At 35.5% G+C, this 25,895-nt stretch overlaps 2 protein-coding genes across 4 annotated transcripts; one reads left to right on the plus strand and one right to left on the minus strand.

Moving 5' to 3' along the window:
* The first annotated feature begins 10,087 nt into the window (after positions 1-10,087).
* On the plus strand, positions 10,088-20,593 carry LOC129891410 (uncharacterized). Of its 3 annotated transcripts, none has more exons than XM_055966766.1 (8): positions 10,088-10,324; positions 13,142-13,256; positions 13,378-13,504; positions 14,212-14,325; positions 18,359-18,557; positions 18,646-18,691; positions 19,339-19,414; positions 20,006-20,593. In XM_055966766.1, exons 2-8 carry the CDS (start codon positions 13,200-13,202, stop codon positions 20,320-20,322), a joined length of 936 nt encoding a protein of 311 aa, XP_055822741.1. In that variant the 5' UTR covers positions 10,088-10,324; positions 13,142-13,199; the 3' UTR covers positions 20,323-20,593. The 3 variants fall into 3 exon arrangements, with proteins under 3 accessions (XP_055822741.1, XP_055822742.1, XP_055822740.1); XM_055966767.1 differs by having other exon boundaries at positions 13,145-13,256; XM_055966765.1 differs by having other exon boundaries at positions 13,172-13,256.
* Positions 20,594-20,891: 298 nt separating this feature from the next.
* Positions 20,892-25,583, minus strand: LOC129891412 (probable galactinol--sucrose galactosyltransferase 6). The gene is made up of 5 exons (XM_055966768.1): positions 25,350-25,583; positions 23,375-24,720; positions 22,482-22,691; positions 22,233-22,367; positions 20,892-21,936 (listed from the first exon to the last, which is right to left on the minus strand). The coding sequence occupies exons 1-5, from the start codon at positions 25,542-25,544 to the stop codon at positions 21,246-21,248; spliced, it is 2,577 nt and encodes an 858-aa protein (XP_055822743.1). The 5' UTR covers positions 25,545-25,583; the 3' UTR covers positions 20,892-21,245.
* Between the last annotated feature and the right edge of the window lie 312 nt (positions 25,584-25,895).

Here is a 25,895-nt window from a genome sequence, read left to right on the forward strand (position 1 = left end):
AAACAACAATAAGAATCATGGCAAAATGGGGAGTGTTGTATCGACCCATAATAATTTTGCTGAGTTAGGAACAATCTTGGAAGAAGAAGCTGATAATGTAGAAGGCAAGGGAACAGATGATAAGATCAAGGAGGAAACAAGGCAGATACTAAAAAATGAGCACGAAAGTGAGAGTGAGGTGACTGATGAAGGTCTCTGTGTTATTAATGAAACAGATCCTAACAAGAAGGAAATTGAATCGACCGATCTTTCTAAGAATTTTGAAGAAACAAGAGCAGATTTACAACAAGTAAGTAAGGATGGTATCAGTCCTAATGAGGAAGACATACTTTCTGACAATGGACACGACTCAGGTTTTAATTTGGAACAGACAGAAATGAGCCCAGTCAATGAAATGCAGGGGATAGAAACAAGTGGGAATGATATGCAGATTTCAACAACAGGCAAGAAGGAGTTGGAGATTGAGGAAAACCAGACTTCAAAGCTTGCACATTTGGATCACAGCCACGAATTCTATCCTAATGAAACAATGAAAGATGGGGATCTGAGCATCTCAATTGACAATGGAATAGGCTCATTTCCTCCGCAAAGGGAAGTGAGCATGGATTTAGCAGTGGCACAAGTGGAAATGAACAGCTCTCAGTCATCAATCCACCAAAGAAAATCTTCTCCTTTGAAGGAATTGCATGATGTGATCTCTCATCACATACATGAGGCCACTGAGGTGCATAATGTAGAGGACTTTTTCTCTAAAAGTGAAGAAGAAGATTCAGTGAAGCAGATTTTAAGCACTGTGGTCAAAGAAGTAGATCTTTCACCAAGGTCTAAGCAACAAAGTCTCAAGAAAGGAAAGAAACAAGTAAACATAGATGCTATTCCCATGAGAGTGGTGCCAAGGAGAGGTTGTAAGCCAATTTTTAAATGATGATGAAGACACTATTTTGAAATATCAGATCTGTGAAAACACAAAAAGCTTTTCACAGAGTTCAAATGTTACACAGACATCACAAATTTTCCATTATAGCTTTAATGGAACCTTTTCAACACTACAGGCATATTCAGGCTTTTAGAAGAAGATTAGGCATGACACATGCCCACTACAACTGCAATGGTAAAATTTGGTTCTTTGTAAATGAAAATATAGATGTGGACATTATACAGGATCAGGAACAACAGATTACTGTAAAGCTTTTTTTCCAGGAATTGGAAAAATCACTTATAGTAACAATGATCTATGCAAAGTGTGATCATCTTGATAGAATCAGTTTATGGGATAGTCTATACAGTCTGGCTGATCAAATGGAATTACCATGGTTGGTAGGTGGAGATTTTAATGTCATTATGAATGGAGATGAGAAGATTGGTGGATTGCCTATTTTCCCACATGAATATGAGGATTTTGCATTTTGTATCAACTCATGTGAACTTCTTGAAATAAATTATAAGGGCAGCATATTCACTTGGTGGAATGGGAGGACAGGTAGTGACTGTATATTCAAAAGGCTGGATAGGATGATTGCAAACTCAAAATTACAAGATTGGTTTGCACACCTGGAAGTGCAACATCTATCCAGAACTGGCTCAGACCATGCTCCTTTACTACTTACTTGTGGTGAATTTGCACAACACATAAGGAAGCCTTTCAGATTTTTAAAATTCTGGACAGAACATGACACATTCTTGGAAGTAGTTAAACAAGCATGGAAGACAGATTTTGAAGGAAATGATTTTGTCAGTTTCAAACTGAAATTGAAAAATGTGAAATCTGCTTTAACTCATTGGAGTAGGGCTACTTTTGGTGATATCTTTAAACAAATAACAGTAAGAGAAGAGGTGGTAAGAATTAAAGAGCAATGTTTTGAAGATGATCCTACTCCTGAGAATAGGATGGTACTACAACAAGCACAAGCGGCTTTAAAAAAATACCTGCATTATGAGGAAGAATTCTGGAGGCAAAAGTCACATATGACTAGTTTTGCAGAGGGTGACAGGAACACAAGATATTTTCATAATATTGTGAAAGGTAGGAGGAAGAGATTACAAATCAGAACGATTAAAAATCAACAAGGTGCTTGGGTAGAAGGGGATTCACTAATAGCAGAAGAAGCTTGCAGTTTCTACCAACAACAATTCTCACAAGAAACTACCATTCTTGATTTCAATCTGCTAAAACATGTTCCCAATATGGTGGATCAGGGAACTAATGATCAACTGGTAAACATACCAACTTTAGAGGAGGTGAAGAAGGCTGTTTTTGCATTAGCTCCAGACAGTACTGCTGGTCCAGATGGGATGACTGGTACCTTTTATCAGGTGTGTTGGGACATAGTAGGTATTGATGTGCACAGAATGGTGAAAGCCTTTTGTGATGGCCAAACTCTTCCTAAATCAGTAACACATACCAACCTGGTTCTGATACCAAAGAAGAACAACATTGAAACTTTTGCTGATATGAGACCAATCCGTCTCAGCAATTTTATCAATAAGGTCATTTCTAGAGTGATCCAGGATAAACTGGAAGGCATCCTACCTTCTATAATATCTCCTAATCAGTCTGGATTTATCAAAGGCAGAAGTATCATTGAAAATGTCCTCCTAACACAAGAAGTAGTGACGGACATTAGACTAAGAGGAAAACCAGCCAATGTGGTACTCAAGCTTGATATGGCCAAGGCATATGACAGAGTGTCATGGAGTTACTTAATCAGAGTTTTAAGGAAGATGGGATTTGCAGAAATCTTCATAGACATGATTTGGAGGTTGATAGCAAACAACTGGTACTCTGTACTAGTTAATGGTCAAACACATGGTTTCTTCCACTCCACCAGGGGGGTGAAACAAGGAGACCCTCTCTCTCCTGCTCTATTCATCTTATCTAATGAAGTTCTATCAAGATCATTAAACTCTTTATTTGAGCATAATGAATTTAGAAGCTATGGAATGCCCAAATTGAGGGAAAATCTGAATCATCTAGCTTATGCAGATGATACAATAATTTTTTCTTCTACTAATACTACTTCTTTAAAATTAATTATGCAGGTGCTACAATCATATGAGCAATTGTCAGGTCAGCTCATAAATAAAAACAAGAGCTCCTTCTATGTGCACAGTAAAGTGTCTAATGATCTGATACAACAGATGGAGAATATTACTGGCTTCAAAAAAGGTACTTTCCCTTTCATATACTTGGGTTGCCCTATCACTCACTCAAGAAAAAGGAAGGCTGACTACAATGAGCTGATCAAGAAAATCAAAACGAAGCTGCAGAATTGGAAAGGAAGATTACTATCATTTGGTGGAAAGGCTGTCCTGATCAATAATGTATTAATGAGTATACCAATACATCTATTATCAGCCATCAAACCTCCAAAATGTGTTATCACTGACATGCACAAAATCTTTGCAAAATTCTTCTGGAACAATAGTGAGGAAGGCAGAAGAAGACACTGGGCATCTTGGATACATCTGTGTAAGCCAAAAGAAGAAGGAGGAATAGGATTTAGATCTTTATTTGATGTATCAAAAGCATTATGTGCAAAATTATGGTGGAAATTCAGAACAACAAATACACTATGGGCAAATTACTTGTGGATCAAATATTGCAAAAGAGACAACCCTCAGACTGTGCAGTGGAAGGGGGGTTCTCAAGTATGGAAAGCTATGATAGAGGCTAGAGACAACATAGAGCATGAAATATGGTGGGAACCAAGGAGTGGAACTGCAAATATATGGTTTGACAATTGGACAAAATTAGGGGCTCTTTACTACATCATCCCACAAGATTTTGTAATAGATGAGAGTGTTCAAGATGTAAAGCAAATTATGTTGCAGGGTGGTTGGAATATACAAAAAATGCATCAATTGTTTCCTACTGATATTGTGGATCATATACTAGAAGACTTGCAATTTCATGAAATAAATGAAGATTGGGATAAACCAAGATGGATGATGACAGCATCAGGTAAATTCAGTTTAGGTACTGCATGGGAGTTATTGAGGAGCAAAGCAACCAAATCAAATGAATATAAAAACATATGGATACCAGGGGTACCTTTTAAGATATCTTTCTTTGTATGGAGGTTGTGGAAATATAAAATACCAGTTGGAGAGGTTGTAAGAAGGATAGGGATCACTACAGAGGCATCATGCTTTTGCTGTGATCAAAGACAATATGAAACTGTGGATCATCTTTTTGTTACAGGAAATTTTGCAAAAAAAGTTTGGAACTATGTTAAAAATGCTGCAGGCATCACAGCACAGTTCCAACAACTCAAACAACTACTACAAATCTGGTGGAACACAGAGTATCCCTCAAAGTTCAGTAACATTTTTAAAGCTATTCCTTTGGTTACATTGTGGCAGATATGGAAGTGGAGGAACACAGTTATACATGGAGGGAAGATGTCCATCAACAAGGTGCTATATGAGATAAACATGATCATCTATCATTTGTGCAGAATAAGGTTCCCAGGGCAACAAAATTTACCAAGATGCATACCTCAAATTCTTCAATCTTTTGAAGAATACAGGCCTAGAATTATAAGCAAAATAGTGAAATGGGACTTTCCTAAACAAGGATGGTATAAATGTAACACTGATGGAGCCTCCAAAGGAAATCCTGGACCAAGTTCTCTAGCATTTTGCATTAGGAATGCTACAGGTGATCTACAGTATGCAGCAGCAAAAAGAATACCAGATGGTTCAAGCTTGGTTGCAGAAGCAAGAGCAATACGTGAAGGGCTCCAATACTGTGTTACTCACACATTGCTGCCAGTAGTTTTGGAAACTGACTCTTTGACTATGAAAATGATCTTAACAGAACAGTGGGAGGCTCCATGGAGTATATCAATGATCATAAATGACATCTCAAAGCAGAGGAGGGATAAGGAAGTGAGGGTGGAGCATGTTTTGAGAGAAGGAAATGGACTGGCTGATTTTTTAACTAACTATGCTTTTGATTTTGCAGGAGATCATCACTTTGACAACTTTACTTCACTCCCTGTGAAAGCTAAGAGAATTTTAAACACAGAGAAACTACACATACCATACATGAGGATTAGACCAGCCAAAGATCATCACATATATGCTTATTAGCAAATGTGAAGACCAACAACAACACACAACATCTGCATAATAGCAGATAAACTACGGAGCTGCGACAATGGATAATATTTCAATTCTTCCCAAGATGTTTGCAATTACGTCACAAGGAATATGGAGGATTTCTACTCCATCCTGGAAGCCTGAATAAATATTCTTTTGACTTTGAATCATAGCACCTGGTGAGATTTTATAGGTGTCGAAAATGGTAAAAAGTCAAGGCCAGAGGATCTGCAGCAGGATACTCTCCATACTAACATTGGATGTAATACTTTCATCACATTCTGTAATTTTCATATTAGGATAGTTATTTTGAACTTCCTTTTCTTTTACCTTATGTACTGATATACTCCTATTTTAATATACTACCAAAATTTTCTTTGGTAGCCAAAAAAAAAAAAAAAAAGGTAAGTTGTGACTACATTCATTAGATGTATTTCAAGATTTTTATGTATAGCTAGAATGATGAGATATCGAAAAGTTATTTCATTCATAACAGGTGAATATGTTTCTTCATAATTGGCCCTAATTTTTTGAGAGAATCCTTGTGCAAAAAGACGTACCTTGTATCTTACAATTTCATTTCTCTCTTTTCGTTTTCGCACAAAAACTCATTTATAGCCAACTGATTTTACACATCAGGGGTTTGGAATACAGGTCCAAAAACCTCACGTTTAGCAAGTAAGTCTAGTTCTGATTGAATTTTCTTTTGTCATTTTGGCCAATCACATCTACGTCGATATTTTTTGATGGATTTAGGCTCAAGACTGTCACTATCTTGCATGAGATTAAGTGCAACATTATATGCAAAAACATTATTAATCGTGATTTTCGATCGATCTAAATTTATCTCAGCACCGGTAGAACTTATTGAAAGTTCTTTATTCACTTGAGTCTCGGGTTCACTGATTTCTTTAGAAATATCAGGATTATTCAAATCTTGACCTTCTTTAGGAGGTTCTTTTGTAATGTCATCTTTATTATACCTCACGCTTCTCTTTCTAGGATTTTTATCCTTTGAACCCAATGGTCTACTACGCTTCAAACGTGTTTGGGATTCAGAAGCTATGATACTAGTAGATGGTCCTTTTGGGACATCAATCCAGATAAGCACATTCACTGCAGGGATATGTGACTTAGTTATCCGTTGCAAATCAGTAAATGCATCTGGCTTGTGATTTGCTATTTTCTGTAAGTGAATGATCTTTTGGATCTCTTACTCACATGTGCGGGTACGTGGATCAAAATGAGATAATGATAAAACTTTCCACATAATTTCTCTTTCGGGTTCCATTTTCTCTCTCCCTAATTGCGAAAAAATTATTTCATCAAACTGACAATCTGTAAATCGAGCAGTAAATAAGTGTCTTGTCAATGGTTCAAGGTAGCGAATTATGGAGGGTGAGTCAAACCCAACATATATGCCCAACCTTTGTTGACTACATGCACGTATACCGCACAACTAAAAATTCGTAGATGGGCTATATTTGGCTCATGACCAAATACTAATTGTGACGAAGAGTAGTTATTATAATTTGTTAGTCTGAGACGTACAAGTGCTACTGTAGATAAGATAGCATGACCCCAAACAGTAATTGGCAATTTTGTTTTTTTTATTAGTAAAGGTCTTACTATCAATTGTAGGTGCTTAATAAATGACTCTGCAAGGCCATTTTGAGTATGAACATGAGTAAAAGGATGTTCAATTTTTATCCCAATTGATAAGCAATAATCATCAAAAACTTGAAATGTAAATTCTCCAGCATTACCAAGGCGAATAGCCTTAATTGGATAGTCTGAAAATTGTGCCCTTAATCTTATTATTTGTACTAACAATTTTGCAAACTTCAGGTTGCGAGATGATAAGAGGCCCACATGACCATAAAATATCTAAATAATCTACTAGGTGGATGAATAGGTTCGCATATATCCCCATGTATATGCTCTAAAAAGGCGGGAGATTCGATACCAACATTCAGGATTGATGGTCTGGCAATTAATTTGCCTTGATAACAAGCAGCACATAAAAATTCATCATTCATTAGAATCTTCAGGTTCTTTAACGGATATTCAGTTGAATTTTCAAGAATTCGTTTCATCATTATTGATCCGGGATGACCTATTCAATCATGTCATAGCACAAATATATTTAGATCAGTAAACTTCTGGTTTACAATCAAATGTGCTTCAATTGCACTATTTTATGTATAATATAGGTCAGACGACAAAATTGGTAATTTTTCTAAAATATATTTCTAGCCTGAGACACTGTTGGTTATACCAAGGTATTCAATATTCATTTCATTTAGTGTCTCAACATGATATCCATTTCTGCGGATATATTTAAAACTTAACAAGTTTCTTGGGATTTAGAAGAAAATAGTGTATCTTCTATAACAATCTTTGTCCCCTTAGGCAGAAATATAGTAGCTCTTTTGGAGCCTTCAATAATTTTTGAATTACCCTAAATTGTAGTAACATTTGTTTTTCTTCTAAGCAAGTTAGAAAAATATTTCTTGTCATTAAAAATGGCATGAGTCGTTTCACTATCAATTACACAAATATGCTCGTGATTGATCATTGAATCTTCAAAAAGAAATAAAGTAAACATTATAATTAATACATGGCTCATTATACAAATTTTATTTATTTACATAAATTAAAAAAATACAAACATATTATTTAGTATGAACAAATAAAAAGGAAATTCTTTAAATATTATTAGGCTTATCAATATTCATATTTTCTTCTAGAAACTAAAAAAAATCAGCTACATCCAGATGCATTGGCTCAATATTATCTTCACAGATAAAGTTTATCTCTGGATTATTTTTTGCCTTCTTCAAGGATGCCTGATATAGCTGAACAAAACGTTTTGATGGCCGGCAGGTCCGTGACCAGTGCCCCATAACTCCACATCTACGACATATACTTTTTGAATTTTTCTTTGGTATAACTTCTTTCTTTTCACTCTTCTTTTTATATTGCTGATCATTTCTCGGTGTCAGTCGAGTATCATGATTATAATTTCTTCTTCGACCACGATCACGACCACGACTGGGCAATGACCTCTTTCTCGTTGGTTATAGTTTGCATGATTCAATTCAGAGAATGACAAAGAACCAATAAATCGACTATCATGATTTTTCATTAACAGTTCGTTGTGGCATTCATCAATAAGAAGGTGAGAAAGTAATTCAGAATATTTTTTAAAACTCTTTTCGCGATATTGCTGCTGCAGGAGCATATTCGCGGGTGGAAATGTGGAGTATGTTTTTTTAAATTTGTCTTGCTCATTGATTTCTTCTCTGCATAAATTTAACTATGCAATAATTCTAAACAAGGCAAAATTATATTCAGTTATATTTTTAAAATTCATTAATCTCAGATTGAGTCAATCACGACGTGCCTGTGGAAGGATGACCAACTTCAGGGGGTCATAGCTTTCTTTTAGATTCTTCCACAGTTTAAGGGGGTCTTTTAATGTGAGGTACTGTAATTTTAACCCCTCGTCAAGATGGTGTTGGAGAAATATCAAGGCTTTGACACGGTCTTGACTAGATGTCGTATTGTCATCTTTGATGGTGTCTGTTAGACCATCAATTCTAGGTGTATTTCGGCATCTACTGCCCATGAAAAATAACCTTTTCCAGATATATCAAGGGAAACAAATTCAAGTTTAGAGATATTCGACATTTTAAGAAAATAAAAATCTTACCCTTTTGTTACTTTCTTAAAATAGCTCAAAATGATGGAGGCCCGTGCTGATAACGTGTTATAAAATAAATTAACTTAGCAAAGTAAGAAGGAGAGGGTAAGAGAGAAGAAAGACAGTAAGAGAAAAGAGAGTTGAGAACAGAGAATTCAGTGTATTTTTTCTTCTGCGCGTAAGGCTATTTATAGCCTGAATTATTAAGGGATAAGAGACATGGTGCAAAATTATATATATATAATTTTAGGAAAATATTTTTTACTTTCCGCAAGACTTTTCTGAAAATACAATTTTTATTTATATTATATTTGGAATGCAAGTAGAAAAAAATATTTTCCTAAAAATATATGTACATATCTAACTCAAAACGAGAAAAATGTTTTAAAAAATAAAAATAAATTAAGAGAGGAGGGTTAGATGGAGTTGGTATAATTTTATTTTTTTTAAAAAAATAAAAATAATAACATTATTTTAGGAAGGAGTGAGGGTAGGGGTGAAGTATGATTTTTTTAAAAAATATTTTATGTAAGAAATTTAAAAAAATAAAAGGACGGGGATTGTCGAGGGGAGGGGGGAAGGTGGTGGAGTGGGTGAGAAAAATATTTTAAATTTTATTTTTAAAAAAAATAACTTCTTTTGTGAAAAACTAATTTTTTTTTTGAGGATAAAAATACTTTAATCTTTAACTTTTAATTAATATTAATAGTTTATTTAATTTTTGTCAAGAAGGAATATTTTATCCATATGTCAAGATTTTTGCAAAAAGGAGCAGAGAGATTGTATTACACACACCAAAAATGTGTGTTTCTCAAATTGATAAGTGATAGTTTAAGTATGAAACTCAAAAAAATGAGATAAGTTATGTTGTTTTTGACAGTTATCTCTAAAATAAAAATAGAAATCAGAGAAAGCAAGGCAAATAGAAATAGGAATAGGAATAAGAATAGTTGGGAATTGTTTACACTGCTAGATTGTCCAGTTAGGGCTGTGTAAAATTCGAGTCAAACCAATAACCTGAATCGATAATCGATTTATTAGGCTAGCGGGTCGAGATATTGGGCTAACGGTTCGAGTACAGTAATAGTAGTTTGCGCGAGACTATCCTTTCTATCACTTGCCCTGGCCTTTCAGTGTCGGTTTTAGATAGCAGGATATTGGGTAATCGGTTCGGGTGTCGATTTGGCTAAGCTAAATTTCAGGCCACCCGATGACCCGATATGAAATCGTTAATATATTTTAGGTCTTTTTAGAATTTTTATACTTTAAACCCAATTGACAATTAGGGGTGAGAGCCTAAGACCTCAGTTGCTCAGAAATCACAATTTTCACTTCTCAAAACTCAGAAGTCGCTCCTCACTCCTCTGACGACGACTTCACTGCTCGAGAGTTCGATGGTCGAGCTGATGCTCGACAGTTCGAGTGTTCGACTGCTCAGTGACGATTTCACGGTTGAAGCTCTGAACTCAGAACTGAAGCTCACGATTTCTCATTCTCTGCGCTTGCTGCCGCCTGGTAAGTTTCAAATACTCAATCTCATGATTTCACTATGACGTATAGGTTTGATTTATGAGAAAACTATCCTAAATTTCAACCCATGTTCTGGATTTCCCTGTTTTGTTTCTGGGTTCAGTCATCTTTGTGGTTTTTAAATCCTGAATTTCAACTTGAAATAGTCCCCTAAATTTCAACCCAATTTCATGAATGTTTAGTTCTTGTTCAATGCTCACTTTTCAGCCTTTGTTTAGTTCTTGTTCAACTATATTTTTTATTCGTTGCCTAGCCGACCGTTTGTAGTTCTTGTTTAGCCGTTATTTCTGTTCTGCCTTTGTTTTTAGCTATTGTTTGGGCTTTGTTTAGTTCCTTCAGAAGTTCATCCACCTCTTGTATGAAACTGTTCAATCAATGATGTTTTTATATCTTCTCAGTCTTGAGTCGTTGGGGAAAGTGTCATGGCTGAAAATATCATATTCTTCCAAGTAAGAAATGAACTTGTGTTTAGTGGGGTATTTTGGAAAATTTTCAGGGAAATCAAACAATGGGGGTTGGCAGAATTGTTTAGGGAGATGAAGTTTTAAGCGATCATAAGTTTTGTGTTGCCATAAAGAAGCAGTACAATCACTTCTCTCAAGAATAAGTGAAGGGACTCCATTTTCTTTAAGACAAGCTGAAACTGCTAAATTAGAAGGACCTGCACCTATTATAATAGGTCCATTAGTTACAGTCTTTTATGTGATTTTCATTAAAAAAGAAATGTGTGAATCGTTAACGGTTAACCCGATACTGAACCGATAACGATTGATAACCGATTAACCGATATCTTAATGGTTCTTTAACGGTTTAGCGTGTCTACAAATCGATAGCAATTAAGTAAAACCGATAACTTTCATAATTGAACCGACCAATACACAACCCTAGTTTAGTATAAAAAGGAGGCAAATCCACAAAGTCTTATATCTCACAATTCTTTCACCCACAAAGAGGCGAAAAACCTCTGTTGAATAGGGGTGTGCAAAAATCGAATCGATCAACAAATTGAATTGAAAAAAATGTTATTGGGTTATTGGATTAACGAGTTTTTAATGATTTTATAACCAAAAATTATTGGGTTATTGACTTGATTTTGTAATATAGGGTTATTAGGTAAACTGAGAACCCATTAAGACAAAAGTAATTTACTACTTTACCTTTATATAAATATTAAATATTAATATCAGTACCTTATTGGTTACTACCTTTGCCCTTTAGCCTTTGATTCACATTATTGTCCTATTTCTTTTATTTGTGTTGCATTAATATAGTTTTTTTTTTCATGTTAGTTACTATTGTTTCTATTTTATGAGTATTCTATAAAGTTACATTATTTATTGTCATGTTGCACTAAATTGTTGAAGAAGTCATATAATTATTTTATGAATATTTTTTATTAGTTAAACCGAAAATCGAATCGTTAAGGACCAAAAATTGATAAAAAAATATCCTATTAGATTGATTATCGATTCAGCATATTTAAAAATCGAATATAAAACCGACCGATGCACACCCTACAATGTTGATCCCTTCTGCCGTTCTTAAACCCAAATCTCTTTTTTTTTAATCCATGAATCTCATCATTAATACTCTCTAAAATCTATCGCTTTTCTCCCTACTTCAACAAGCTGTCAAAGGCCTTCAAAAATTTGATCTCAAGGTAATTTCTTTCCTTTTTTTTAATAAAAAATTTATAGATTTGATTTGACTTTTATATGATATGGATAAACTAAATTATGAATTGTTTTGAAAAATTGGGATGAGATTAATAGTTGAAATACTAGGGTTAAGAAAATCAAGAGAATCCATAGAGCTTTTGATGAACCGAATGAATTTAATGATGCAAATAGGTTGTAATTGGTAGATTATTTGATTGGTTTGAGTTACCCATAGATGGACAAACATGATCGGACGAATTGAAGGTCAGTTACAGTGAATAGATTATGATGGAAGTTCGTAAAGCTAACAAATAGATTCTTTTAGGAGTCATTTAGTGTGAGGTATAAGGTACGATAAATCAAGGGATAAAGTGCAGGACTATTTATCCTGCCTTTGGTTGAAGGTATTAGGCAATCCTAGGATTATTTATCCCACCATTTATACCTTAGTAATGAGATAAGTTATTCCATATATACATGGTGGAATAACGTATCATAGGATAACTTATCCCGGGATAACTTGATTCCAACCAAATGACCCCTTAGAGTTATTTGGTAGTTGAAGAAGTCAAATAAATGGCTCGTAGTGACGCGTTTGGTATCTCGGCACAAGTGTTGTGAGTACTGACTAGCGAATTTTCTACAACTCATGTTTTCACAAATTGCATGAGTTATACATAGTTTACATGGAAGCGGATTGAAAATGAATTGTGTTGCTGAATATTGTGAATATTGCTTGTTAGATAAGTCCTTTGCATCATGATATTGGAACAATTTTAACTTTATTGATGATCTGTATCGAACCTGAACTTAAGATATTCCTACCCTTTTTTGAGATGCCTTTACAATTACTTTATATGCTTAGTGTTACTGTAATAAGTTTGTTGTTACTTGAAAAGTATGGTTAACGCTGATTATTTCTTGAATGAACCAACCGTTGTATTTAACGAGTAATTACCCACAGATATGTTTAAATTGTTAGGTTATTGCTCTATGAACCTGCAAATATGTTGATTTACTTTACCAATGAACCACACAATCTTAATGCACAGAGGTCTGTTATGGGTTTTATTGTATGTTTTTAGTCATCCATATTTTCTAACTGTAATGATATTGCATTTATAGTTCCTTATGTTCTTTGCAGCAGTGTAATCAAAAAAATTTCTTCTTGTAGGCCATTAAGAGAAGTCAAGGTTAGCAACATGGACCTTAAACCATTCAAATTAGACATTGACGAGCTTATAAATGAGTTTGCCAAGGTACTACTTACTTGTTTATGCATGTTGTTTATTTTAGTCTAAGTGTATTGTAGATATCAATCTCTATTTGTTCATCTTGCACTTCTCATTATTGTTCATACCGTAATATGGTGATTTGTAGGGTGGATCTCCTACTTTTGCAGAAATGAAGAGAGTGTGGGCTTCTAAAAAGTTCTCCTATATTTTCGAGGCTAGTCCGTCTAAAGATCAGGCATGCTTTATGCAATCACTCTATGCATATTGCAGTGGTATGCTAAATGTTCTCTATTTCTGACCTTGTTTTAGTTTGCCTAATGTAACATTAGTTTCATAGGGCGAGAATAGTTCTGATTATTGTGGCATACTAAAATGTATGACATATTAGCATCCACTGCACCCCAAACAAAAGGAAAGAGAAAGTACGACCAACCGGATATATAATTTTCTCTACCTTTAATGTGAAATATGACCATCATGAGGTGCATAGTATAGGACTGTTGAAGAATGTTATAGCGTTGAAGTACCAGTAGATTTGTGATGCGTATACCTTTTTCTCTTAAGTAGAACTTGAATCAATTTCATATTCAAGGGAACACCATTTTATTTATTTATTTGATATATGTGATTTCATATTAGATTTATTTGATAACTAATATGATGCATTTAATGTGCTATTTTAACCAAAAATTATTTGGTCTATCGGTCTATGAGTTAGAATGTGGAGAAAAGAACTAAGAGCCATATCACTGAACATAAGAAAATGTAGAGATACCTTATACGTTTTTCCATATCATTTTCAATTTATGTTAATATTCATTCCCTCTTTAAAAAAAAGGAGTGTAAAGTCTTAGCACTCTTAAGAAAAGCCTTTGTTTTTCTCTTAAATTTTGGTGGAAGGAGCAGTCATCATACAATAGGATTTTCATCTTGACTGATATTTTCTTGCAGCAGATTAACCAAATGTAATGTATTGCAGGTTACATGGTGTCTACTAATTCTCTTTTGAGTAGACTGGGGGGACTATATTGCCTATATTGCCTCTATGAGACACAGCCATTCAAGCCTCCTTTCAAGATTTATATATCTCTGGGTATAAATACAACCTTCTTAACATGATATGACATGAAATTCTGCAGCATATGTGATGATTCTCTCTTTGTGGTGCAAGACTGGTCTAATGAGATGTAAAAATTAACATCACATCCAAATCTTAATTAAAAAACATTAGAACCAATTCTTAATCAGTTGTTTCAGTAATTGCAAATCTCTTTCTTTTGTAAGTAATGGTAAATTGTATAAATGGAAAGGACAGGACTAAGAAAGTGCATCAACATTTACATATTGTGCAGCTCCACAATATATCTAACAAAGAATCAACATTATTTACGTAGGCCAAATTGCACCAAAAGTCTAACAAGAAAATGTCTAAGTTTAAGCCTACGTATATTCCTCCTTTTGACTTCAAAAATCCTGTTGTTTTATTCTATCCAAATCGTCCACCAAATGACCAAGGGTCTATGTGTTCCAAATCTTGTGTGCCTTCTTGTTGAGCCCAACTCTGTTCCAAAGCAGAAATTCTAGAATACAGTGAGGCACTGTCCGTTTCATGTTAAAAATTGCAAAGAACATCTTTGAATCTGGAGAGTGATCTTGCAGTGAAAAAATAAGTGGCATGCCACTTTAGGGTTCTCTTCGCAAAGGGGACATCTGCTACATAGTTGTATTCCTATTCTCTCAAGATTTGATTGAGTGAGACATGCTTTTTCAACCACCAACCAAGAGAAGCAAGATACCTTCAAAGGTTGCTTTGTTGTGCCAAATTTTCCTCCAGTCCCAAGAAATGGTATGGCCATTTGTTAACAATTTGTAGCATGACTTCACTGAGAAGTTTCCATTTGCAAGAGCCTTCCATTTAAAAGTAGCCTCCTTTTGTTATGGTGCCAAGTAGAATCAAAAGAGAGCATGCTCTTTCTATTTTCTGGTCAATTAAGCTTCTTCTGTGAAAAAGATTCCAACTATGTTCATCAAAAATCAGCATCTTCCCCGAATCTAAATCTTCTGCAAAAACCTACCAGGAAGCTTCCATTTGTTTCAAAGAGACCCTAATGTGTTTGAATATGCTTCCAGACTCCATGAGGGACATTTGAAACTTTGGTATGCCAAAACCATCTAGTGTGAACTTATCAACTAGAATCCTCTACAAAAGTGTGCTCTCTTCCTTGTTAAACCTCCAATGCATTTTAGTCAAGAGCAACATTATGAAACTTTAGGTTCTTAATGCTAAGACTGTCATTCTTCTTATCTCTGGTGACACTGTTCCACTTTACCAGGGAAAAGACTTAAGACTGTTTATTTCATTGCATAGAAAAACCCTTGCAAATTTGTCCATGCACTTTAAGACTGAAGCAGGATCAGGAAATAGTGATATTGTTCAAGTAGGAAGAGCATTCGGAACACTATTGATTAGAGTGACACTTCAACCCAAAGAAAATTATTCTTGTTTCCAGTTGGATAATTTTTCTCCATCTTTCCAACAGCCTCATTCCAAATGGCCACTGAATTGTATTTATAGATCTAATAGTGCATCGTATGATACACCGAAGTGTTAATATCAGAGACATGGTTGACCGGGAATATTGAATTTGTTCCAAAATTAATACCAAGACCTGAAACAACCTAAAAATTGTTAGAAACATCCTCAAGAACATAAGTTGCTGTTCCTTGGCTTCATAGAAGATTTGTGTCGTCAGCATAAAGAATATGAGAGGTTTTCAAACATTCAGGACCCCTAAAATATGCAGAGAAACCAGAAATCCAATTTGCCTGAGCCGTTGTGAGCCATCTCAATAAATCCAGCATGAACTTTTTCATTAACATGATCCAAATGCTTTCTCGATGTCCAATTTGCAAGAATTCTAGGTTTCCAATTTTCATCCTTGAGTCCAAACATTTGTTAGCTATCAAGGCTGCATCAGTGATATTTCTGTCATTTAAGAAAATCACCTGAGAAGTGTTGATCAACTTAGGTAGCACAACTTTTAATCTGTCCATAAGAGCATTAAATATAATCTTATAAAATCTATCTATCGAAATGCTAGGTTTAAAATCCCTTAAGTTCTTTTATTTCTCTTCTTTGGGATGAGAGCAGTAAAAACGGAATTTAAGCTTTTCTCAAAATGCTCCAGATCGTGGAAATGATTTATAGCCCACATCAGGTCTCCTTTAACCCGTATACCAACAGTATTCATAACAACCCATAGAGACTTGATGCGGGCCAGATGGTTTCTCCTTCAACTGTATACCAACTTCATCCTATGTGCCTCATATAAAGAAAGAATCCCATAAGTAATCACATCCTTGTCTTCTGTAATTGTCTCATTAATCTCTAGCTTGTCAATTTGGTTAAATCTATCTCCTACGAGTGTTTGCCGTCTTGAGAAAGAAGCTAGTGTTATGATTTCTTTCAACCATAAACACCTCGATTTTTGTCACTGGGAGATCTCTTCCAATCTTAAAATCTCCCCCAGCTCGCTCTGATTGTGCACCTTTTGACATTTGATGCTCATCCGAAGCTGGAGAATTGATGGATTCTGGTCCAATTTCATAATCCTGTTAAGGAGGAAGAATTTCTTATTTTCCAATTGTCCAAAAAGAAGTCATGTTCCATTCCTTGAGCTTACTTCAATAATTTGAGTTTCTTTGCAAAAGATGAAATCTGGCCTGCCAATAATGTTGAAAGAATTCCACCATTCTTTGTCCAAAGTTCCGAATCCAATATGTTCTAACATGTTTTCAAACTTGAAATGCAGATGCAAATCTCATGTTTTTTTTATGGCATTGTCTAGAGCATATGTCATCATGGATACTTCCTAGATTTCTGTGTTAAAATGTGTCATGGAAAATGGAAACTGATTTAACACAAATGTATGCTTTAGATCAGATCAATTATGAAGTAAAAGCTACATTTATTTTCCTTGCATTGGTATAGTGAATTACTCTAGTGAGGATGTTGATTCATAGTTTTATTACTCATACTATACGTAGGTTGCTTTAGGCGAGTTCTCCAAACATGTAACTGGACTATCAAGTTTCTATATTTTGCAGGTTATGTGAATGGATTTTGACCACTATTAGGTGTCCGCAATTGTTGCTTCGACTGATGTTAAACCTTTTCTTGCTTAGCTTTGGGACATTAACCTGTATAATTGAAATCACAGGTGGGTCAATACTGTATTCAGTTTTCTCAGCGATTCATAGTAATAGTTGAAGCACACAATTCAAGGAATTCTTGGATAATTTATGAAAAAAATGAAAATATAGGTGATGAATAAGTTGGTGTTTCTGAGATCACCAATCACAATATCAGCTTATACTATAGTTTTGCGAACAAGTTCTTAAGTGGTAGTTTCAATTTCATTTGAAAGACAGATCGTGTTTTATTTAAAGAACAATTATCAGCAGGACTTCTTACGAAATATTCCCTGGATGCCAAATGATCTCCTCTCTTTCTCTCATTTTTCAAATTACCTTTTGGCAGTTCTATATTTATGAGAAGTTGTTGCATCTTCAGCCTCAGAAAGACCCCAATGAACATCATAAGTTTTGAACTATCATCTGCAGATCCAATATGCGTTAGTTCACACTTCTAGACTGGTTCACCATAATTCAGTGTTCATGATATGTAACACACCCTTGTTATAAATGAATTACCACATTCTATTCATATTCCTTAAGTTGTAGATCTTTGAGAATATAAAAAAAATTGTGTTTCTTTGGGTGCATATCCCATCAACTTCTTATCTTGTAATGCCAATCAGAGAGAGAAATTTCTGTCTAGGAGACGTTCTAAACAGCTGATCAATAGTGAAGCTCCAGCAAACCATTGGACTATAATGCTATATTAGTATGAAATTTCTTGTTGCTTCTGGCTGGGCTCCACATTAGGATGTATACCATCTGATTAATGTCTGTGGATTCCTTTTATATTGGTATGTGGAGGTTTAAAACTGGTACTTCGGCTAGAATTTTTGTTTAACAAATTTGTTTATTGTGCATCTCTGACTTGCTTTTGATGCATTTATCGTCCTGTGATTTGATGATATTTCTTCAATTCCATTTGACAGGCGAGTTAAAGAACCTTAGGAACGTTGTAGCTGAGGCAAAGACCAAAGATGTTAAAGTTATCCCTGCTCTAGTCAAGCGTATGTTAGATAGGAACATGTTTCTTTTTGGGTTTGTGGATGTGAATGAAAGCTCTGCTGCAGAGAGATTAGACGAATTGACAGAAATACAAAATGCAAGTATTCAAATAGCATGCAAAAAGTATGTTACTGATACTTTTCCTGCTACAGTTTGTTATTTCACATTCTACTCTAAACCTTCCCTCATCTTGCTTCCTTGGATGATGTAGGTTATTTGCAAATAGCCGGATCAAGCACTTCACCCACATGGATATGGTATGTTTGTTTTCTAGAATATACTTCCAGCTCTGGTACTTTTGCATACAGTGTCATATGGATTGATGTGGCTAGTTACAAGGATTCGTTGAACTCGAGCACCATTTTGATGGAAATATTTTGTAGACCTGTACTTCCTATTGATTGCTAGAAAATAATCAGGTGACAACATCATCAAAATAAAAAATATAAGTAATATTTAGTTATTTTAGAGCAATCGACTTTGTATAACTTTGACTTTAATTTGGTTGGAATTGCTCCCTTCCAAAATGTGAACCAATTTTGTTTGCTGGAATAGAATATGTTTCTGCTGTTGTGGCGGTGTTTCAGTGTTGTTGTAAATGTAATTTTGCTAGTATCTTCAGAATCGCATGCAAGTGTTATTTATGTTGTTCTCCCTTTACTAATTTCCTGTTTATGAGATAAAATCAAATGGAGGGTTTTGAGCTTTAAATGACGCAAACTCAAATATTTTGTTAGAAGATTATTTGAACATGTGGTCATTCTTTCCGTTAATTGGATTATTTGAATGTTGGAGTTGATCAGTATAGCAAGTTAGCTAGGTGGGAGGCTGCAGTAGTTGATCAGTATAGCATGTCTCCATCTTTGACTTCAGACTGCTGAATTCATATTCCCATTTGTCCTAGGGATTGGAGCTTGAGGTGGATTTGCTCAAGCAAAAGTCAGCAGAATATGCAAGGGCGAAAGAACAAGCTATTAAAGGTATTTCTATGAGCATAAAGCTTTTAACGGAAAATATATTTTGGTCATTTTCTATATATTGTCAGCACTATTATGTGTAAGTAAGGCATATTTAGTATTAAAAGTACTTAATGAGCTTCTTAAGCTTTTAACGGAAATATATTTTGGCCATTTTCTATATGTGGTCAGCACTATTGTGTGTAGAGGCATATTTAGTAATAAAGGTACCTTCATAAGCTTTTAACGGAAATATATCTTGGTCATTTTCTATATGTGGTCAGCATTATTGATGTGCTAAGTAAGGATATTTAGTATTCAATAACAGTGAAAACTATGCATCGCGTACAAACTGAAGTTGTTGTGAATACTTTGATGCAGTGAACGTGAAGCTACCCCCATTTCGTTCACAGAAGTATTGTTCCTTTTGTTCAGATAGGTATAGGTAGTCTAAAATTTTCCTCCGAAGTTGTGAGCGTAGTTTCAAGATTGCGTTTGGGCACACATTAAATTCCACAAGTTTCTTTTGCATCCAAGGTTTTAACTTCCCCTTCAAAAAAGTCGAGGAGGACATCTTTTCACTTGTTTTTTCTTGTTTTTTTTCTTTTCTTAAAGGGGCTAGTGACATTGTGGATGTAGAAAATATAAAGCACATAACAGAGAACCAGACATTGATAGGAGACATGGTCGGGAAGACTGCTGATGACTGGAAAGCTCAGAAGGAATTATATTATCAAAAAACAGGCATTCGTCATCAGCCTGTCAAAGACTCAGTTGACGTTGTCGGAGAAGAGCAGGATAAGTCCCAACAAGAAGTGGCTGAAGAGCAGGATGACAATGAGGACTTCAGTAAGGAACTTGAAGAAGTGTTATTGTCTGCTCAGAACGACTCTGACTTCGAAGAGCAGAGGACTCTTGGAAGGTTTAGTTGATAAGTCATAAGTATGATTGTATGTGTTTTTTGAGTAAATGAGAATGATAGAGCAGACCGTCTTCTTATTTTGAACTTTCTCCAGAAATGGGACAGTAAGATCAAAAGTTGTTCTTGACCCAACAACATAGTATGGTGTAATCTTACCAGTGAAATTTGGGTAGGGTCCAACACTTGTTATATTTTTGTATGTCTTTAATGACCTATGAAAGGATTTTAAAATTTACACATTTAGTGTAATCAACATGACAATGACATGTACGATGTTTAAATTTTTTGTTACCAATTAATGATTTCTCATAGGGATTCACTTGTTACTAATTTATAGGTAATCTAAATGCATCAAGATTTTTTTACCCCCGCCAATACATAAAACTCGCACTCAGTGGAAAGAGGATAACTATATAAACTGATACTTCTCGTATTTGTGTGGGTGAGATGTCAAATTTCAAGTAGAATCTCGTATTTGTGTGGGTGAGATGTCAAATTTCATGTAGAATAATCAATGTTCGTACAAATTGGCCCAGACGTCACATTATTGTGGGGGATTGGGGTGGGGAGATGAAAACATTTGTCAAACACAATCATCACATTATTGAAGGATATCCATATTCCATTATAAATGGACCACATAGAACTACAAAGTTTATTAAATCCCTTCTCTTAGATCATCAGCTTCTGCCATGCCTTTCTTTCCATGAAAGGCAAATGGAGCTTAACTATTTAATGGTGATACAAATCAGTGGGGACAAATACTAGGGATCATAATCTAGTAAGGGAAAATAGAGCAACCCGGTGCACAAACATCTCGCGTTAGCAGGACAAGTTACCATAAATCTAAGTCCCAATCCCACTTTTCGAGTCCCCAAAATAATTCCCTTCTGAATAATCTAGCCAAATAATGTCTTCCCTCCTCATCATATTCTATACTTCTACTTCAATGATATGCACTTTCTGATCTGCTGGAGGCATAGTATCAAGATTCAAAGTTAACAAACCAGATTCTGAGTTATAGGCAAAATCAACCATATCTCCACATACACTGCACATCCTCGGCTTGACAGACGAGTAAACACCAAATCGACCACATCCCTTTACTTCCATAGACACTACTGCAACTGCTTCTGTGCTCAAGTTCTCAATTTTATCTTCAGCCACAAGATTTCCTTCGCCTTGATATCCAGCCTCGAGCTCAGACAATTCCGCGCCTGCCTTCACCTCATATTTTAGTCCTTCAATTGCCCCACCAGCATTGTACATGTCAATGAGCCCCAACGGTGCAAAGCTGAAGCCAGGTGCCAAGATCTTAATAGGCGTGACAGTGTATGTCTCGTGCTCAAGGATCTTAAAAGAAACAGGCATTGCTGCATTGTAAGGGAGAACAACAAGCTCAGCACTTCCATGAGAGTAAAGAACACAGTCTCCGCTCCAATTGGGGTCCAAGGCAGCTTCAGATATGAAATGGACATCACGGCCCCTGATATAGCCTGTTATCGCCTCTGAGTTGGTTTTGTGGAATGTGGTCTTCTTCTCAACCGTGCTCCACGCTGCACCTTGGCAGTTGTATATTCCAAGAACACCAGTGTATTTGTTCATGTTCCATATCTTCAAAAGGCTGAAAACATCATTGTATTAGTTAGACACAACTCTCACTATTTGCAATCAAATTACCAAAACAGTTCACTTCCCATGTTCAGCCACAACTTAACCATAGTTATAAAAATAAAAATAAAAAGGAAATAGAGGAATATAAACTGCACATTCTTGTGGTTAAATTCATTACAATTCTCTCCTCTATCCTTACTTTCCATTCTAATCAAACCAAACCCTTCCAGCTCAAAATTTTCAACTAAGGACCACTTAAGCAGCACATTCAAGAAATAGCATTAATGGTGAAAATGGAACACATACCTAACACCATCACGAGAAGGATCAGTGAAAAGGGAGTCCTTTGTAGGTCGACCAGGAAAACGAGCACGAAGAATTGAACCATCTGGAAGAACAAGCTTCCTCAGGACATCAAAGTTGTGCTTGCCAGGTGCATCACTGTCATTCAGAACATAGCAAGAGAATTAGCAACACATCGCAAATCATCACATAGTAATTTGTCATTTCAAAACAAGGATTCATATAAATACTCGTTGGACATAAATTTCTTGCCTAACATAGACAGGTCCACCACTCAACGCCCTGGCTGAGGCATGATACTCGGCCGCTGGATGAAGGGAGTGGAACATGTCCCAATCAGGCTGCATAATTTCTCCAAGGAACACACTGTTGTATGCAACACAAGCAATGTGAATCGTGTGTGAGGCTGGATCTCTTGGATAGAAGTCATCTGATGCTCTTACAACTGCCGTCTGCTTTGAACTGTTCCATTGAAATGATCCAAACACAACATTAAACAAGTTATAAAAAATGTACAGTAGCTACATACTAAATGCTGTATAAAGTTCAAAAAACTAAAAAGATTGACATTGAGAAACAAAAAAGAGACATGGGCCACATCTGTTATTGATATTATCACCACCTCTATATCAACTTGCCAAAAAGCTATTTTTATAAGCAATTCCATCAACTTGTTGGAGGAAACCATGGCATCTAAAGTATTTTTCATTTGGCATATCAGGCCAGCCAGAAGCAACATGAATATAATACTATGTGTTTATACTTTACACTACTTTGTATGCTAGTAACCAAAGAAAAAGAAAAGGTGAGCACTTTTAACAAATAAGGAACACTTAGATGGTAATACAATTAACTTTGTTGAAGCCTTTAGAAATATTCTATTTCTTAATGAAAAATAATCAAAACACAACAAGAGAATAGTCTGAAAAACCAGATCTTTACATATTATAATATGCCTTTACTTTCCAAAATCAAGAAAAATCTCAAAAGTTTCAAGAAACTGACCAAAGAATTAGTGGATAACATGAGAAATATAGATCATGCTAACATCAAATGAATCACTTAGAACTAAATTTCAGCTGTTAAGACTTGAGGTTCATCATCAAAAATGAAAAATATTTAACCAAAATAGAAAGTGAACATACCAGTAAAGAGCATCAGTATTGTGGCTCATGCAAGCAATGCAACCATTATCAGGGAAATTTCGAGCAACGGAAGCATCAAGAGCTTGATGATACTGTTTTGTGAGCTCAACCCGACCCCCTAAACCACCCCCTAAGGTCTCCAATATACACTGCACATCCACCTTCAATCCATCCACCCCAGCTGATGCCAAATAACTATGCATTTCATTATAAAACTTATAAGCACTTTTCGGGTTAACCAAACCCAAACCCTGAACCGCTATTGCGTCCGTTTTCCAACCTGGTTCATTCTCCATCACCCCTTTTGTAATATCCGGATACTTCACAACCGACCCGTATTCCTCCATCCCCTTTACTCCGGGTTGGACTCCACCCCAATAACCCGTTATTGCGTGCCATACGTACACATAGTTCAACCCGTATTTCTCTTTAGCTATATTCACAATGTTTTTAATCCCCACCGTTGGATCTTCCTCCTTCTGAAATTTTTCGTTTTCTTTGATTCCTGTAAGTCTCATCAACGGTTTCTCGACTCCCGGATCACCACCGACTGACTGCCAGCCGTCATCAATGATGATGAATTTCGGCGGTATACCACCGGCAGTGAGACTTTCTAGGCCAGCTTCAACGCCTTCCTGAGTAACTTGTTGATAAAAAGCATCCCAAGTACACCACCCGAAGTAATCAACAATTCGGGGGAGTTTCTTCTCGTGTCGTTGCCGGAAAGTCTTGAGATGTAACTTCATCGCCCTTATCGCCTCGGTGATCACGACAAACGGATCACAACCAGCATGCATATAAACGGCTTGATTAAATGTCGAGCCGACAGTTTCTTTATCTCCGCTTTCAAGGCATAATTCAAGCTCATCTTCAGGATTCCCCTGAAGAACAGCTCGAAATGAACCTTCAATTAATGGAAGGAAAACAGCATACACAATATTGTCATCATTGATGTTGTTGTTGGATCCGAAATGCGATCCATCTTTGGTTTCTACAAGAAGAAATTGTGTTTCCATCGGAATTTCACTTCCTCTATCACCCATTTTCTGAGCCATCCACCATAATTTGAACCTGAAACAAGACAAGAACCGAACATCCTGTAATTTCCCGAGTGACACGACATGGCGACTGTTGTCTTGATCGAATTCTGGACCAAGAAATACACCCTCCAATGGACCTGATGCAGCACTGGAAGTGGTGATTACATTGTCAGGTACATTCGTTAATATTGTTCTGTCTTTCACCACCAGTTTCCTATCGGAAATCCTTATCACCGGAGTGATCGTCATGGCTGCTGCTGCTTCTTCTTCCTCCTCAACACCTTTCTCAAATTCTACTTCACTTCCCTAAAACAAACCCAAGAAAAAAAAAACAAATTACATTCTTTTATCAACAACATACCCAATGAAATCCCGCAAGTGAGATTTGGGACTGGGAATCCCGCAAGTGAGATTTGGGACTGGGAGTACAGAGTGTAATCAGACCTTATTCCTTTCTCGTGAAGATAAAAAGGTTGTTTCCAAAATATCTTGGGCTCAGTAACACATCAAAATACAATCTTTATAACCATGCTAAAAACAAGAAACTTATTCCCAGTACTTCCTAAATTAATAAAGTGTAGAAACACAGTTACTTGAGACGACGACGACAATAACATCATACCTACTGTAATTTCACAACATGGGATCGATAGTGTGTATGCAATCTAACAGAGGTAGATAAACTGATTTTGAAACACACCCAATAAATTAAAGTGAGAATATATTGAAATTTATTCAAAAAGATTAGTCTTTTAATGTACAACATCAAATAGATTAGCTTTCTTGGTTAATCATATTGTGAACCCACAACCCATTATGACGGAGTGATTAAATCTTGATATAGGATTTTCATAAATTCAAATTTAGTCGAACCCATGAAACTAAATTGAACAAAAACTACAACTAAAATGGGAAAAAAGCATAAAAATACTTACTTTGTGAGCAAGAATTGAAGTGGGAGGTAATGAAACAGAGAATGGTAAAGGGTTAATAATAGATTTGTTGAATGAGTAAGAAAAATGGGTTCTTGAAGAAGAGAAAGATGATGGGATTATTGAGTTTTGGATTGGCCAATTTATAGTAGTAATGGGATTTAGAGGATGACCAAAAATAGAAATCCGCTCAAACATGATTGGTGATTTTGGTTTGCTACAGCAAAAGCCTCTCTCAATTTCATCTTCTATTAAAAAAAAAAGGAAATTAGCATTTTTAGTCCTTTAAATATAGAAATATTCTAATTTTGGTCTTTGTGATTTCTGATTAATTGAGAATTTTTATAAATTTAATGAATTATTATGTGTTATATCATTCAATTCTTCATCTATTATGATAAGTTTGTTGATGTTTGATTTGCGGGTTAAGTTATTTTGAGATAATAGATAACGTGTTATTTAACTTGGATTTATCTGACATATATGTCCTCCAACTTTGGATGAGTACAATTAGACACATGCGTCCTACATGACAACCTATGTGTATTA

The sequence above is a fragment of the Solanum dulcamara genome, chromosome 6 (genome assembly GCF_947179165.1).
Source record: "Solanum dulcamara chromosome 6, daSolDulc1.2, whole genome shotgun sequence".
Taxonomy (NCBI): Eukaryota; Viridiplantae; Streptophyta; class Magnoliopsida; order Solanales; family Solanaceae; genus Solanum; species Solanum dulcamara.